The sequence below is a fragment of the Pantherophis guttatus genome, chromosome 2, assembly GCF_059756535.1.
Source record: "Pantherophis guttatus breed Tessera chromosome 2, ASM5975653v1, whole genome shotgun sequence".
Lineage (NCBI taxonomy): Eukaryota > Metazoa > Chordata > Lepidosauria > Squamata > Colubridae > Pantherophis > Pantherophis guttatus.
This window is the reverse complement of record NC_142064.1, coordinates 112,419,439-112,435,890: the sequence shown is the minus strand read 5'-3', so window position 1 is coordinate 112,435,890 and position 16,452 is coordinate 112,419,439. Positions and strand designations below refer to the sequence as shown.

At 41.5% G+C, this 16,452-nt stretch overlaps 2 protein-coding genes across 20 annotated transcripts in view; one reads left to right on the top strand and one right to left on the bottom strand.

Moving 5' to 3' along the window:
* Positions 1 to 16,452, top strand: part of DOCK6 (dedicator of cytokinesis 6) — a 185,925-nt gene that overhangs the window by 19,311 nt on the left and 150,162 nt on the right. For 17 of the 19 annotated variants that reach the window (XR_015732802.1, XR_015732803.1, XR_015732804.1 and 14 more), the window contains exons 3-4: positions 5,789 to 5,964; positions 10,848 to 10,916. Coding sequence is in view for 16 of the 19 variants with exons in the window: in XM_034437790.3 (XP_034293681.1) it covers positions 5,789 to 5,964; positions 10,848 to 10,916 (245 nt within the window). In the remaining 3 variants the exon portion in view is untranslated. The remainder of the gene's footprint in view (positions 1 to 5,788; positions 5,965 to 10,847; positions 10,917 to 16,452) is intronic. The other 2 variants (XM_087888528.1, XM_087888529.1) reach the window with 1 other exon arrangement.
* Positions 11,961 to 16,452, bottom strand: part of ANGPTL8 (angiopoietin like 8) — a 48,841-nt gene continuing 44,349 nt past the window's right edge. Inside the window, exon 3 of the mRNA XM_087888531.1 lies at positions 11,961 to 12,059. Coding sequence (XP_087744657.1) covers positions 12,045 to 12,059 — 15 coding nt within the window. The 3' untranslated portion in view covers positions 11,961 to 12,044. The remainder of the gene's footprint in view (positions 12,060 to 16,452) is intronic.

Genomic DNA, 16,452 nt, shown 5'->3' with positions numbered 1-16,452 from the left:
AAGCTCCATCTGGAACCTATCTGGATCCATCAGGCGCCTGGAGTGGAACCATCTCAACGGTTCCGCCTCTCTGCGGCGGGGTGCGGCGGTTCGAAGGTCAAAGCGAAGGAGGGAGTGATCCGACCATGACAAGGGCTCGATCACTATATCCCCTATCTCAAGATCACTCAACCACTGACCAGAGACAAAAACCAGGTCCAGCGTGTTTCCCCCTGTGTGAGTAGGGCCATGAACTAACTGGGTCAGGTCCATGGCCGTCATGGAAGCCAGGAACTCCTGAGTCACCTCAGACGCCTCACCAGCGGATGGCAGGTTAAAATCCCCCATGACCATATGCCTGGGGGTGTCAACCGTCACCGTGGCTATAACGTTGAGCAGCTTGGGCAGGGCTGCCGCTACGTGGCAGGGAGCCAGGTACGTAACCAGCACGCCCATCTGCACCCCATGACCCCACTTCACAAGGAGGGACTCACATCCAGCCATCTGAGGAACAGTGGCCTCCCTCAGTCTCAGACCTTCTCTAATGACAACCGCCACCCCCCCACCCCTCCCCTGTGCCCTCGGCTGATGAAATGCATGAAAACCGGGTGGGCACATCTCAACGAGGGGGACTCCCCCCTCCTGGCCCAACCAGGTCTCTGTGATACCCGCCAGGTCCGCTCCCCTCTCCTGAGCAAGATCACAAATGAGGGGGGCTTTATTTACCATGGACCGGGCATTGCACAGCATCAGCCGAAGGCCCAGGGCCTGAGGGTCTGTGCAACCTGGGGAACGAGAGGAGCATTGGAGGCCAGAGTGCGCCACCGCTTGGAGCCAGTGGGCGCGCGCTCCCACAACCTGATGTGGCCCCCTGCTCCCGCCATATCTGCCCCTCCCACCCACAGTACTGATATAATGTCCATCCACAACACAAGTTCTAACCCCCTCCTTGACCCCGGTTCCCGCACGTCTTGTGCCGCGCTCTTCAGCTGGCTCTGGCCTCCTCCCCGACAGGTTCTCCCCCAAACCCACAGAGCCCACCCCCCTCCCAGAACCCTTTAAAACCTTATCTAAAAATTTCCCCAAAAAAACCCACAACCCCCTCCTCGCCGCATGCCACCTCTTGGGATTCCAAAATCTGTCATCAAGGTAGGCCCTCGATAGTGAGGAGGGCCAAACCTGCGAGAGGGGGGAGTCTCGCAGTGCAAGCAGGTCAGCAGCCGTAAACATCACAAAAAACAGAGGTGGAGAGTCAACTGGTCAGCGCTTCACCAGATTGTCCAATAATACTGGATCAAAGTAGATCTTCATATCAGGAGCAGTGGGAGGGGCCAGTGTCATCCCCCCACATCCGGAGGATAATTATCCCAGTCGCCCTCTCACAGTGACTGGGCCAGATGACACTGACAATAGAGTCACAATAATCCATCCTTTCATCTGGCAGATGACAACAGCCCCCTCAGCACCTGCACACCGTTTTGCCCAGTTCTCCTCCAGTTTGGGGTTGCATAAGAAGCCAGCAGTTCATAAAGTTATTAAGGGCAATGATGATAATCCCACGGGCACAAGCTCTTCCCTGAGGTGAGAGTAGGGATAGCAGACAGAAAACCCAGTCCAAGGGTGGGTGGCCATCGAAGGCCAACACCCACCCATACCTGGGGGAAAAGGGGGGGAGGAGAAGCCACCCGAGGCGACCAATAAACCAACCCTGGTCAGCCTCCCGCCTCTCCTGCCCCAAATCTCCCCAAACCCCCAGTCTCAGCTCTGATGACAAAAAACCCCAGATAGTAGGGGTCAAATCCAAAAAAGAGCAGATGGTAATCCTGAGGACAAGGCTGTCCGTATTTCCCCAACCACCTACTGCAAGCTATTTCCTTAGCCGGAACGGATGGTCCGTGGCTGCTATTGCCTCCAGCCGCCGCCGCCGTCATCGCCGGCTCGTAACCAGCACCCTAGGCTCCCCACGCACCCCCAGGGCCCCCGAAAAACATCCAAAGAACGTCCCAGAGATCCCTGAGGGGCGAGGGGGATGAAGGGCACCTCCAAGCCTCCGCCGCCACACAAAACCGCCGCCCGCCGCTGCCCACTTCGGCCCCCACTTCTTCCGGCGCTAACAAGCCGGAAACAGCTGTCGTAGCAGGCCATTGCCCCATCTCCCACGGCGGCTTTAAACAGCGAGTCCAGCCATGCCTTGATATTCCGGAGGGCAAAAAAGCCCTCAGCAGGCAGGGCGGGCATTCCCCTCATTGGGACTGGAGCCGGAGGTGGTTAAAACGGCTCCCGAAGACTCCGGCATTAGTGTTTGGGCAGCGAGTGTGCAATTGTTAACTGCAGTTGGGCCCTTATGGTCCTTCTCATGGTACTTTCTAGACTTCATTGAAGCTCCATGAAGCTTCAAGGGGGAGGGATTGCTAACACTTTGGAAGACTCAGGATTCAGAAGCAGCTTGACAGATTTGAGCATTTGACTCTAGCCTACAAGATACAGTTCAGAGATGGGAAAAGCAGAGTCCTGCACTTGGCAGGAAAAATACATAGGTATAGGCAAATGCATAGGTATAGAATAGGCAGTATTTGGCTTAACAATGGTAATTGTGAGCCGGGTCTAGGTTTCTTTAGTGGGCTACCACTTAAGTATGAGTCAGCAGTGTAGCCAGCCACTAGCGATTGTTGGATAGCCCTTGAAATAATCTGTTGAATGTTGTCAGGGAGGATAAAGTCGTGAAGATGCTCCTGAGAGGTTCCGGCCACCACCAGATCATGGACAGATGGATGGTCAAGGGTTCTGCTTGAAGTGGAAAAAACCTCACCGACAGGAGGAGGGGGAGGAGGCGCTGTGACCATCGTGGGACCCCACAATCCTGCTGTAGAAATTGATAAAGAACAGTCTCGAATGGAGACCTGATCTGGGGTGGTCACAGAGGATCGTCGCAAGGGAAGCTCCTTGCTAGAAGGGTCTATGTCACCCTTGATTACTACGTTCGAGGGCGCAAGCTTGCTGGTCTTGTCACAGAGTTTCTGCAAGACATGATCCCTGCGCCTCTCATCCCTACTAGAAGCCTTACTGAGGCTGTGAGGCTTATGATGGTCCCGTGATGCCTTGCTGCCTGCGGTCCTGTCCTATTGATCGCTGGTCTGAGAAGGTCCTGGACTTGTGTCAATTGAAACCAAATACGGCTGTTTAGCCGATGCGGCCTTCCGGCCGTTCTTGGATTTGGCCAGCACCTTAGGCATTATGCTATATGGCAGTAATGGCCAAGTTAATATATTTCGTATTATTTTATTCAATTGTTTGTGTAGACTCCGCCCCCAGGTGTTATCAATCACAGAAGTGAGGAATGGTCAACACTGCAGGGCGCATAATGGCCGCTGCAAAAGGGCCAGTCAGCAATGGCGGCAATAGTGCCAGGCATAGAAAATGGCCATTCAGGTTGGAGCAGAAACAAGTCCCAAGGTGTTAAAACTCTGCCTTGACTTCGGTCAATTAAGGTCCAATCCACCGTCCAAAGTTGGATAGCTCTGTCAAAGGGTGCCAAAGTTGGAGATCAGCTGTCAAGTGCAATTGTGCTGATTAGCATGTGAGTGCAAAGCTCAAAATGGCGGCCGTCACAATACTGGGGGAATGCAAAGCTCCTCTGCTGCAAAGGCAAGCACGCGAATTGCAATTTGAGCATGAAGCCCAAATGGCAACCTGCCAAAAACTGAGGAGTGTGAAGCTCCGATAATGGCCAACGGAGCACACAAGGCTCCACACCACATGACTGAGTATGAATACCGAAGCCGCTGCCACCAAGCCGGAGAAACAGAAATAGGGCTGCCGCCTTTATAGTGCAGGCATGGCGAAACGGGAGCGCAAAGCTCCACCAGTCAATGCAGACATCGGGTGTCTCCTGTCAGATGAAAACTCCAAATGACTGCCCAACCAGCTCTCAGGGAGCATGAAGCTCCACGCCAAACTCTTCCAGCTGTGGGGAGCGCGAAGCTCCTCACGTTCAAAGCCCAGCCCCCATGGCGTGAAGCTCCACGCCGCTCTGGAAAGCCTGCTGTTCAGCGGAAGATATCAGACAACAATGGATTCAAGCAGGGAGCTGGGACACCCTGTACAGTCAAGCCGAAGCTTGCAGCAGGGAAAGGGCAGAATCCACCAAGGAGTGGAATCAGCCCTATCACTCACTATTTAGTTGAAAGTCCAGAATTCCTAGAAAACCGTAGCAAGTCAGAAATAGCAATCAGAAATGTGCCAGAGAAACAGTCCTGCATGTCCATCCTGTCTGAAGGATTGAGTCAAAAGCTGGAAGCCCCTAGTAACAAGGGCGGGACTTAACAACTCTGACAGACTCAGTCCTTCAAACTGAACAGACAAGTACAACCCATGCCTGGCTGCTGTCTCCACCACTATGGAGAATGATTTGCAGCAAATACTAGACAGTTTATACAGTGTATCGAGGAGTATGCATTTGAATGTGAAATACTGTACATATATGGCCAAAAATGAGAGCTAGTTGCTAATTTTGCATACCTTTCTTCAGTAATTCTAACTTTAACTATAATAATGTATTAAATCTAATAGACTTTGACCTTCTAGCTATAGGGAAAAGGTCTTGTGGAGAGGAATGAATGTTTGTTCAAAGATGTAAAATGTTTATGAGGGCATGCATCTGCCCACTTGGTTAGAGAGTGAGATTTGAGGGATGGGTATTTCAGTTGAAGAGGAGCAGGGGGTGGGGGAGGGGAAGAGGATTTACACTCCATCTTTATTTTGTACAACTCAAGGTGTCAGGATTCCAAGCAGCAGCCCATATGAAATCAAAACTCCAAGGCAGGATTCCTCAAAGTATAGATTTATTAGGCATGTCATATTGGCATATCTGGTGAAAACCTGAATCTGAAGTTCCCTGAGTTTTCCTGACCCAGTTCTTTCCCCCCATCACACACAACCATCATATGCCACCAATCAGGTCTCTCTCTCCATCCTGGATGCCTCCCATCCATGCCCCCCCAGGTGCTTGTGAGTGGTTGCCAGAAGAATGTTATTTTGGCTACATATTCCCCCAGCTATCTCTACTCCCCCCTCCCTTTCCTACAGCTCCATCCAGCCTTGCTGTGGCAACCCTGAAGACACTGAAAGATGGCTCTAGGGTTGATACAAGGCAGCATACAAAATGCTCCCCCCTCCTCTTTTCCCCACAATAACAACAATCTTGTGAGGTTGTTTAGCTATAAAGAGGTGCTCAGGCAAAATCACTGAGTCAGCTTTCATTTGGGTACTTAACAAGAAGAGAAAGATAAAGAAATGTGTGCTGAATGAAAGTAGACAAAATATTAAATTATGTTGAAATTGATCTTATCCAGAAAATGAATGAGAATCTAATTATGAAAACAAGCACATGAAGGAGGAATGAATGAGTTGAGAGAAGGGGAAAGGTTGAGAAAAATCATAGCTGGATAGAGTTGATTAGTTTTCTTAAAAAGAGAAGTTGATTGTTTAAGGGACAAAAGCCAGTGTATGAATCAGTGTCTGGCTATAGAAGAAGTAAGTCATTATCTTTGCTCAATCATTGAGATTCTTGGCCCAATTATGGTTGTAAGTGGAGGACTATGACATTCAAAAATTCTAAATTTCAGCAAAATGATCAAGGATTCATCTTATCCTAATCACAGCAAGTATGGCATTGGAGTGGTTCAGGACTTTAAATAAATAGGAGTGGTTCAGGACTTCAGGTAATTTAAATGAATCAGCTGCATCTTGTGTTCCTTTTTACCTATAATTTTCTCTGTTTTCTTTCTTTTCTTGTTCCCCTGTCCTTCAGTTACCTCTGACAGAAATGGTAGAGCCAGTTGACTTTGAGAAATACCTTAGCACTCACTTGCCAGATGCTGAGCCAGGCCCACTTAATGACCTGATTGAGTTTCCTGCAAATGACCTGGAAGTGTCCCATGAACCCCGGGACTGTCGGACCCTAGAACCTGGTGTGCCTGAGGATGGGTAAGTGGTATGATGAATAATTACTGAGATAGTTCGGTCATATAGTTCCTCACTCCTTTTACCCCATAGGACACAAGGGTACAAGCATTACCAACGCAGAGAATTTGACAGCATGCTTGCATTTTCTGAACTAAAACTTTTTAATTTTGTGCTGTTGAAACATGTTAAACATGAAACATGTTAAAATGAAAGTGGGTTTTAAAGAGGAAATCAATAGTTAATTTCAAAATATCCCTAAATGGCAATTTTATGATATTTGAGGCCTTTTGGATTGTATAAGTATGAAGAATACAACTACCAGATGTGCTTCTATTGGGTATTACAAGATGATTTTGAGCGAATTTCCCTTGGAGACTTTTTCTAGAATGACCCATGGATATTACTTTGTTATCTGTCTTTTCACATGAGAATAGCAGAAAGATGGGAAAACATATCTGAGATATATTTGCTGTATTGCTGGTATTCAGTTTCAAGAATTTTCTAAAATGATCATTAGCATCCAAGGACCTGGCTGACTATTATTTTCTCTGTACTCAGCTTGCAAAATAGGTAGCCAAGGGAGGAAAAGATTTATTTTTAAAACGAAATACATAGGGGGAGAGGGTGGAATGAGATGTAACCATATTATTTTACCATATTATTTTGGAGGAAGTCAAAAATGTTTACAGCTTGACTTTGTAATGAGTTTCACTGGAAGCATGAGGCACAGAATGCCAAATAAAATGGGAACAGAAGTAATCTTAAACTGTTAAGATTATATACACTGTGTATATAATACTTTTGGATAATAAAGTCAAGGGAAGAAACCAGTTGTGGCTTCACTGAACCACATAGCGTGCAGGTTAAAAATATTAAAGTTTAAAATTCTGTATTTGACTCTGGTTTAGCAGATTTGAAATAAGTAACAGTAGTTCACATGGTGTGTATAGGAACATTAGGTTAAAATATTCTACAGTGTAGGATGCTATAGATATCTATATAGATTCTTAGGGTCAGTGATGGCTGCCCTTGAAAAAAGTCCTAGTTTCTCATATGACCCCTTGGGGAAAATTAATTGCCCACCCCTGCCCAGGATGATTCCACACTCGTTTGTTCTCTAATTCAGGTGACTTTGAGGACACAGCTTAACCCCCAGGTGGTTCCAAGGACCTCTCAGAGCGTTAACTACTGGCTGACTGCAACACTATAAATCCTTTCCATTCTCCACCAGTTAGTTAGAACTGAAGAAGCTTCTTGGGTGAGAAGTGAAATGTCTTTCAAGAAAAATCAAATTCCTGTTGCTGTTTGAAAAATGCAGCCTTTGGGACAATGCTAAAGACAATATCAGATATTATTATCTGGATTGAAATCATTAGTGTTAAGGTCAGTGCATCCAAAAGCTTCTTGTATTTACTACTCAAGGTTCAACCATATTTCTGCCTGGCTTTTAACATGCAGAAATGTTTTGTTCAGTGATGCTGAGGAGATGCATTCAAAATTGAAAAGAACTCGTTTTAAAATTTAGAAATGGCACTAATTTTTAGAAATTAGTGCTCACCTATATCAAGTTAAATTTAGCATGAGCTTTCTGCTATCCCACCCATCTAAATCTGTCCTACTAATTATCATGGCCCCTTGGAGCTCAGTTTAGAGGAAGAGGAATTGGAACCGGGAGCCTCCGATGGAGATGGCATGTCTCCCTCGGCATGTGTGGAGAGATCAGGTGCTGAGGACAATGCTGTCCCAGGCCCCTCAGGCATTGAGAATAGTGGTTGACCTGACACAGAGCTGTCTGCCTTCACAGACACAGGGGAGGATCAGCTGCTGATAGGCAGTGGTGCTGACAGGCAGCAGATTACCTCTGATGAGGAACAGATGCCTTTCCCACTCGATCCAAGGACATGGAGAGTGGAGCCTAGGCAAGTTCAGAAAAGGGCTGCAAGGCTACTTGGGAGAAGGTCGCCCCACCCCTTCTCACAAGGAACATCTGGAATGGATTGATTTAAAGAGAAGCCATGGGGAGTTAGTCTTTGCCAGGAACAATAGTTTGTTTTGGATTACACTCCTTCAACTTTGACTCGTGCCTTTTGCCTTGCTTCGAGGACTGCCGTTTGTCTTGCCCTTGCCTCGTGGACTGCTTTTGTCCTTTGCTTTGCTTTACCTTCAGAAGTGCCTTTGCCTTGTACCTTGTCTTTGCCCTGAGGACTGCCATTGTCTTATGCCTGGACTTTGCCTTGTGGATTTTTCTGGTGGGCTGTTGTTTGGGGGACTGAGCGTGGCTGCCTTCAGGGTACTGTGCCTTACTGGTCATTGAAGGGCCGTTCATTGAACATTTCTTGAGGGCAATAAAGGACTCTCTAAAGGCCTGCCTTGCCTTGATCACCTGGGTCATAACACTAATACAGATGTATACCAAGAAGGATGGTCTTCAGATTGGGATAGGACATTGCAATGAGTTCAGTCCTTTTAGACATTTGTGATCACATCTTTCCTCCAGTTCAAGGTGGCATATGTTGTACACTCTCCTCCAGTTTTCATCCCAACAAGAAATAGATTGGGCTGTGAGACAGTGACTTTCTCAAAATTACCCAGTGAGCTACTGCTGCTTAGAGTGAACTTGAACCTAGACAACTGAAATCTTAGTCCAGTGTCATAACCATTACAACAAGAGTCTTATATTTGTTATAGAGTTAAGAGTAATAGTCTTTACAACATCTGGTAAAAAGTACTGAAACCTAGTGGTGGGTTCCTCCCGGTTTGGCCCGGTTCTCCCGAGCCAGTAGCAGTGACGATATGATGTCATAGAACCGGTTCTGCCCCCGCGCCCTTCCACCCCCCACGCTATTCTTACCTTTTATTTGGCCCCACCCCCAATCTATTGCTGCCTCCTGAGTCCCAGCTGATGGCTAGAGGGAAAAAAACTGTTTAAACTCTTGCCACGGAGCTTCAAAGGGCCACCCTACAGCTGATCAGTGTTAAAAGAAAACAAATGAGTAGACCAGTAGCCTGCAAAAATACATGAATAGATCAGTGCCTGCAAAAATAAATGGGTAGACCAGTGCCTGCAAAAAATAAATGCGTAGATCGGTACAGCTCTTCAAGCAGTTAAAAGCCTGGTAGACCAGTACCTCTGCTAAATCCTAAATAATTGTCACATGACCATCAAGCCACGCCCACAAAATAAGCCACGCCCACAGAACCCGTAGTAAAAATTTTTAGAACCCACCCCTGCTGAAACCACAAAGTAATAGTCCTTTGTGCTGAGTCTCCCAAATATTACCTCTGCTAAAAGCGTTGATGATGGCCATTTAGCTTTCTGCCAAATATGACTGTCAGTAGCCCATAGGATCAGCTTTTCAATATTTGATACTTTAATTTAAAAAGATAGAGAATTTTGTCAGTTCCTTCAGAATATATGTGGTGTAATAATGAAGATATTGAATTCAGAATGTTAGGTCTGAGTTCATTCCACCCCACCCCAAATTGGAGAACTGACTTGGTGATATCAATTATTTAATAATATACAGTATTTAAATCACCCCAATCAACACATTCTGGGTAGTACCCAATACAAAACAGAATCATAACTAACTCAAGAGCTTACATTCAAATATCAAATCTAATAAGAACAATCCAGTGATTTTTGCAGCAGCTGTCTGTTTGTTGCAGTCCAATCTGCCTCATGTTCTGCAAATAAAATTAGAAGAAACTGTATATGTCTCCATGGTTCTCAGAAGAAAGGTAGAATATACCATGGTACCTTGGTACTCATCATTATGGTAATTGGTTCCAAGAGGTGTAATAAGTACCAAATTTTTCCCATAAGGAATAATGTAAATAAATTTAATGCATTCCCAAACCAAAGGCAATGCACATTTTTAAGGCAATATGTAAAAAGATAGTGTTATATATCATTACATGAGAAATAAGCCTAAAAATTAATAAATACTTAGATTAAATAAAATAAAAACTTTACTTTACCTGTACTGTTCAGAAAAAAAGTGCAAAAATACCCAAAATGACTACAGAAGTTAAAGTAAGACCACAAGAGGATGTGCACAGAGCAAGAGCTACTGTGTGACTAATCCATGACCCTTTGTTTCAGCTGGAAAGGGTAGCGAGTCATGAGGCAACCAACACCAGCAAGTTCTAGCTTGTCTGTTGAGTACCAAATAATGAGTACAGGGACAAAACATTTTTTTCGAAATGCATTGAGTACCAAATTCAATGAGTTTCAAAGCAATCAAATACAAAGGTATGACTATAAGCAGTAATAATGCTAATAAATAATTTGAAGTTGGCAAGAAGCATGTCACGAAGAAGATATCAGTTTTTTTAATATGTAGAGAGAAGCTTGATTTTAATTGGTCTTTGAAATAAATTTGTGAAAGTTCAGAATTGTATTAAATGTCATGGCTGCTTCCACTCAATCCCTAGGAAAGAAAAACCCTTGACTCCATAGTTTAGAGAAAAGGTAATTTTACTAAGAATGAACTGAATACAGCAATGGTCTGGCAACATCTGAAGCAAAATCTGTGTGAAGAAATGAAGCAAACCCCAGAGCCCACTCCCCAGTAGCCAAGCAACCTGAGTTCAAACAACACCCAAGAAGATGTTTTGGGAAAGTCTCTGTCCAGGTACACCGTTCCTCCTTCCTGCATTCCGAAGCCAGGACGGTTGGCCTTGAAAATGTTAAACAGCCCAAGCTGGCCTCCCTGAGACCAGGCCTCCTCATTGCTTCTCAGAAATTTCATTTCCACCTCCTGCATTCTTCCCCTCCCAAATACTCAGTGCTCCCACCCACCATTTCCATGGCAGCTGGCAGTACGTTTGAAGTGAAGATGCAGGCTGACATTAAGCCAGCTTGTTTTTACAAAGTATTTTTACACATATTTTTTCTTTAGGAAACAAGATGCCCGGGTAAGAGATGCTGTCCAAGTCTACACAGAAGATTGGGTCATCATCAAGAGGAAGTAAGTTTAGTAACATTTGTTTATCATTTACGGTGTCTCCATTGTTGGCAGTCTTTTTAAGAAACATTAAAAAGTGGTTTTCTTGTAGGTGATGATATAAGTTTTAAACACATGAAACAGTTTACGCTTTTGGATCTGGTTTGGGAATACATGAATTTGTACTCACTTTTTAGATGATTGACTATTTGATAGATATGAGTCATTATATTCAAAGCCATACTTATGGTTTTAACAATGATCCAGTAATGATTCAGTGAGATGTGTCACGATTGTCAGCTAACCTTGATTCTTGTGAATCTTTGACATGGAGGTCACTGTATGGAAGAAGAGTACCCTTAGCTTCTATGTGATATCGGTATATTTCATTTCCTGTAGCATGTTTTCCCTTATTAAATTGATGAGTCATAATCATTATCATAAGTTTATTTGTCAAGCATATATAAGATAACAGGTAAACGTATAAACATAATTTGAATACATGAAAAGAGAAAGTAAAAAGGAATATTAAGACAGGGATGGTAAGCGTGCTGGTGCACTTATGCATGCCCCTTGCAGACCTCTTAGGAATGGGGTGAGGTCAACAGTAGACAGTTTAAGGTTAAAGTTTGGGGAGTTTGGGGAAGAAACTACAGAGTCAGGTAGTGCATTCCAGCCATTGACCACTCTGTTATTGAAGTCATATTTTCTGCAATTGAGTTTGGAGCGGTTTACCTTGAGTTTGTATCTATTATTTGCTCTTGTATTGTTGTAGTTGAAGCTGAAGTAGTCATTGACAGGAAGGACATGGTGGCAGATAATTTTATGTACTATGCTTAGCTCAGACTGAAGTCGGCGTAGTTCTAAATTGTCTAAGCCCAAAATTTGGAGTCTGGTGGCATAAGGTATTTTATTGCAGTTAGAGGAATGGAGGACTCTTCTCGTAAAATATCACTGGACTCTCTCCATTGTATTTGTCCAGTAAGTCTTGCTGATTTCAGAATGTTTTGAATAAGATATTGGACCATTGAATTCACGGAATAGATTGTATAAGAAGATGCTATGGAATTCTGCCCTTGTCGCCATTCATTTTTCTTCTTTCAGAATGTATTGAATAAACTGAAGTCCCTTGGATTTATAGGGCTGCTCAACTTAGACAGTGTGAATCTGGGAAGCATTCAATAGAAGCAAACAGAAAAATAATCACATAGTGTTAAAAAAAACAATATAAAATATAAAATGGTGATCAAACAGAACAATTAGATTACCAATTGTTATACAATCCATATACAGGTAAGATTTATGCCTTGAACGAACTATTTTTTTAATTTTTAAATATATATACGTATTAAATACATGAACAGTGTGGCATCTGGGTATCATTAGTTTTGATACATAATAATAGTGGTAATATTGATAATATTAGTTACATTAATAATACCTAATTATAATAATATAAATATTAAAATTAAAGTTATTAATGTTAGTATTTGCTCCACCATTTATATAATCCTTCATCATTTATTCAATATCTTAATACACAATATTAATAACAATAGTGATATTATTTAAGTATACATAGTAAAATCATCTTTCAACATCTAATCTTTACATCTACATATTAATTTTAAAATATTTTATAGGAATATGGATAATAATATTTCCACCCCTTTCTAGTTTCTCTATTCTAATTCTTAATGGAACAAACCTTATATTAGGAAATATTCTATTTCTATCCTTCATCTCTTGCCCATTTTAATATTTCAATTCTTGTTGATTTTTTGGCATGTCTTCCATATTCCTCCCTTGGGATTTTGTATCTCCATGCATCATTCATATTTGATCTAAGTATTTCATCTGTCTCTACATCTACCGCTCACTGCCAAACCTTCAATACGCCTATCAGCGACTCTATCCTCACTTCAGGAATGTCTTTCTGTTTATCCACTTCCATTTTTTGATCTCATAATGTATAATCTGCCTGAACTATTTCATAATGTTTTATTGTCTTTTTCTTCTCCTTGTCTTCTTGTTTCATTTGTTGTTTTATCTGCTTTATCCTTTCCTCTGTTCTTTCTATTTTCTCCTCTATTTCCTGGGTTTCTTGTTCATTTTTCATTGTCATTTGCTTAGAGTTTTCTGGCCTCACAACCATATCATGTATCAGATCCTTTATCTCCCTATGGTTCCTTGTTATAGTTTCATGCATACTTTGAACAATAATATTTCTTTTTGAAATACACTTATTTTTCGCTGTTGAAACATTTTGTCTTATTTTAATGGATCAAAAAATTACTCTATAATCTAGAGTATAGCAAAAGGGCCTGGTGGCTCAGCAGATTAAAAGCATTGTGATTAACACCAGCTGTCTGAAATTACTGTAAGTTCAAATCTCACCAGACTCAAGGTTGACTCAGCCTTCCATCCTTTCTAAGGTAGGTAAAATGAGGACCCAGTTTGTGGGGGCAATAAGCTGACTTTGTATAAATATACAAAAGTATGAAGGCTATTGCTTAACGCATTGTAAGCCGCCCTGAGTCTCCGGAGAAGGGCGGCATATAAATCAAATTTAAAAAAATAAATAAATCTCAAAATCTCAGTTATGTGTAACACCAAAAAGCCAATATTGAAACAGTTTATTCAGTCCCAAAATTATTCCTCAGGATACACAATATTTATAGTTCTTTATAGTCCTCAACAGGCCAGTTTATCCTTCTAAATTCTCCCTCCCAAATAAGCTTCCTAGAGAAGTACATGTGAGATTTCTTAAGAAGGTAATAAGAGCGGAAATACTTCAAAGAGCAAGAGAGGAATCATTGAAATACAAGAGGATAAATAGTAGTCCTGAAACAGGTACCTAGAAGAGTGAGAGAAATAAGGAAAAATACCAATTTTTGACAAGACAATTGATTAAACATGAAGTAAACTTCAGATGGCTGATACCTGAGGGAATATTGGTGATCTGGACTGAAAAAAGACACACTGAATTCAATAGACAAAACAGCGGAATTTTATGATCATCATTTTGGTTCATATGAGGAAAAAGGGAGAAGAGAGGAAATAGATAATAAAAGACAAGAGGAATTAACAGGAAATATGCAACAAGAAGGAAGTGAAACGGAGCAAAAAGAAAGAAGAACGAGAAGGAGCAAGGATAAAAGAACAGAAAAATAAGAGCAACTAGAATGACAAGACCTATTTATAAGTAAAGCGATGGAAGAAGAAATAAAATTATTGTCAATTAATATAAATAGATTGAATTCTCCTATGAAAAGGAAAAGGACTTTCAATATATTAGGAAAACTAAAGTTAGATTTAATTTGCTTTCAAGAAGTCCACATTAAAAAAAACAACATAATAAATTATTGGAATATCCTAAAATTGGGAAACTATACTCTTCACTAGCACAACAAAAGAAAAGGGGTGTGGCCTTATATATTAAAGAAACAATAAATGCTAGACAAATTTTTGCAGATGAAGATGGGAGATTATTAATGGTGAAGGTAACAATAAATAAATAAACAACAAGAAAAAGAAGAATTGGCACAAAAAATTAAAAATGCAAAACAGAATTTCTTTGAAAATGCGAATAAACCAGGAAGATGGTTGGCATATAAATTAAAAAAGAAGAAAGAAAAGAAACCGATTCATAGACTGGTAGATGAGAAAGGAACTCTCTAGTACCAAAATAATGATAAAAAGAAAATAATCCAGGATTTCTATGAAAAGTTGTATGATCAGAGAAAATTCCAGAAAATAGAATAAAACAATACCTGGAAAAAGCTGAACTACCTAAAGTGCCCAAAACAGTGAAAGCCATGTTAAACAAAGGCATAACAATGATGGAATTAACAGAGGCGATTAAGAGACAAAAGAATAATAAAACACCAGGACCAGAACTGGCAGAACTTTATAAGTATTTACAAGACACTTTACGTCCATCAATGTTGGAATTTATAATGAAGTACTGTTAGAAGCAAAGATGCAGAATATGTGGATGGAAGAAAACATTACTCTTATACCGAAAGAAGAGTCAGATTTAATGCAGATAAAATACTATACACCAATATCGCTGACTATAAAATATATACTTCAATAACATCAGAAAGACTAAAAAGGTTTTTGAATGAATTTATACACTCAGACCAGAATGGATTTCTGCCTAAGAGACAAATTAAAAACAATATGAGAATGATTTTAAACACACTGGAGCACTATGAAGCGCATCCTGGAAAACAAATGGTGTTGATTTTTCTAGGCGTGTAGAAAGCATTTGATAATGCTTAAGGCAATTCATGTTATTACAACTAAAATATATGGACTTTGGTGAGAGATTTATTAATATGATTAAGGCAATGTATCATAAACAAATGGCAAAGGTGATTGTAAATGGGGACATGACAGAGAACTTTAAAATGAAAAAAGGCACAAGACAAGGATGTCCATTGTCCCCTCTACTATTCATACTGACATTGGAAGTGTTAAATAGAAATATTAGACAAGGCACAGAAATAAAAGATATGGAAATAAAAAAAAGAAAAATATAAGATACAGGCATTCGCAGGTGACTTGGTCCTCATATTAGAAGACCAACAAGAAACTGGACCCAAATTAATTAAAAAAAATAGAAGAATATGGTGAAGTTGCAGGACCGAAAATAAATAAGAAAAAATCTAAAATCTTAGTCAAAAATCTTACAGAGACACAGAAAAAATGAAGAGGATCAATATTCAGATACCGTATTTTTCATACTATAAAATGCTCCGGACTATAAGACACACCTAGCTTTTGGGAAGGAAAACAAGAAAAAAAAAATCTGCCTCTGGCTCATTAGCTGCAGCCTGTTTGCTGCCGTGGCTCATTTGCCGCCGCAGCCCATTTGCTTCCGCCACCATGGTCTGTTCGCCGTCGCTACTGCAGCCTGTTAGCCGTCACGTTCCATTCTAAAATAGCTGATCAGCACTGCACAAAACCCCCTCCCCCCCATTGCAATATTTGCTGTATAAGATGTACAGACTTTTCCACCCACTTTTTTGGGGGGGGGGTTGGGGGGAAGTGCATCTTATATTCCAAAAAATATGATAATTAAGAAAGTTAAATACTTAGGAATTTAACTAACAGCAAGATGTGCAACCATTAAAGATAATTATCATAAGCTGATTCAACAAATTAAAATAGATCTGGAGAAATGGAAAAACCTGCAACTGTCGCTGACAGGAAGAATAGCTACTTTAAAAATGAATATCTTGCCAAGATTATTGTATTTATTTCAAACTATTCCGATAAAGCTGGAAAAAATATTTTGAAAAATTAAATAAGATAATATTGAGATATATTTGGCAAGGGGAAAAAGCAAGAATAAGTTTGAAATGCTGCAGGATTCTAAAATCAGAGAGGGTTTTGGGCTGCCAGATTGGGATTTGTACTATCAGGCCTTGGTACTTACTGTACATGGGTGAAAGAATGGATTAGTTTGAGGCATAAAAGATTATTAATTTTGGAGGGACATGATCTCCAATTGGGTTGGCATGCATTCTTATGGTATGGGAAAAATAAAATA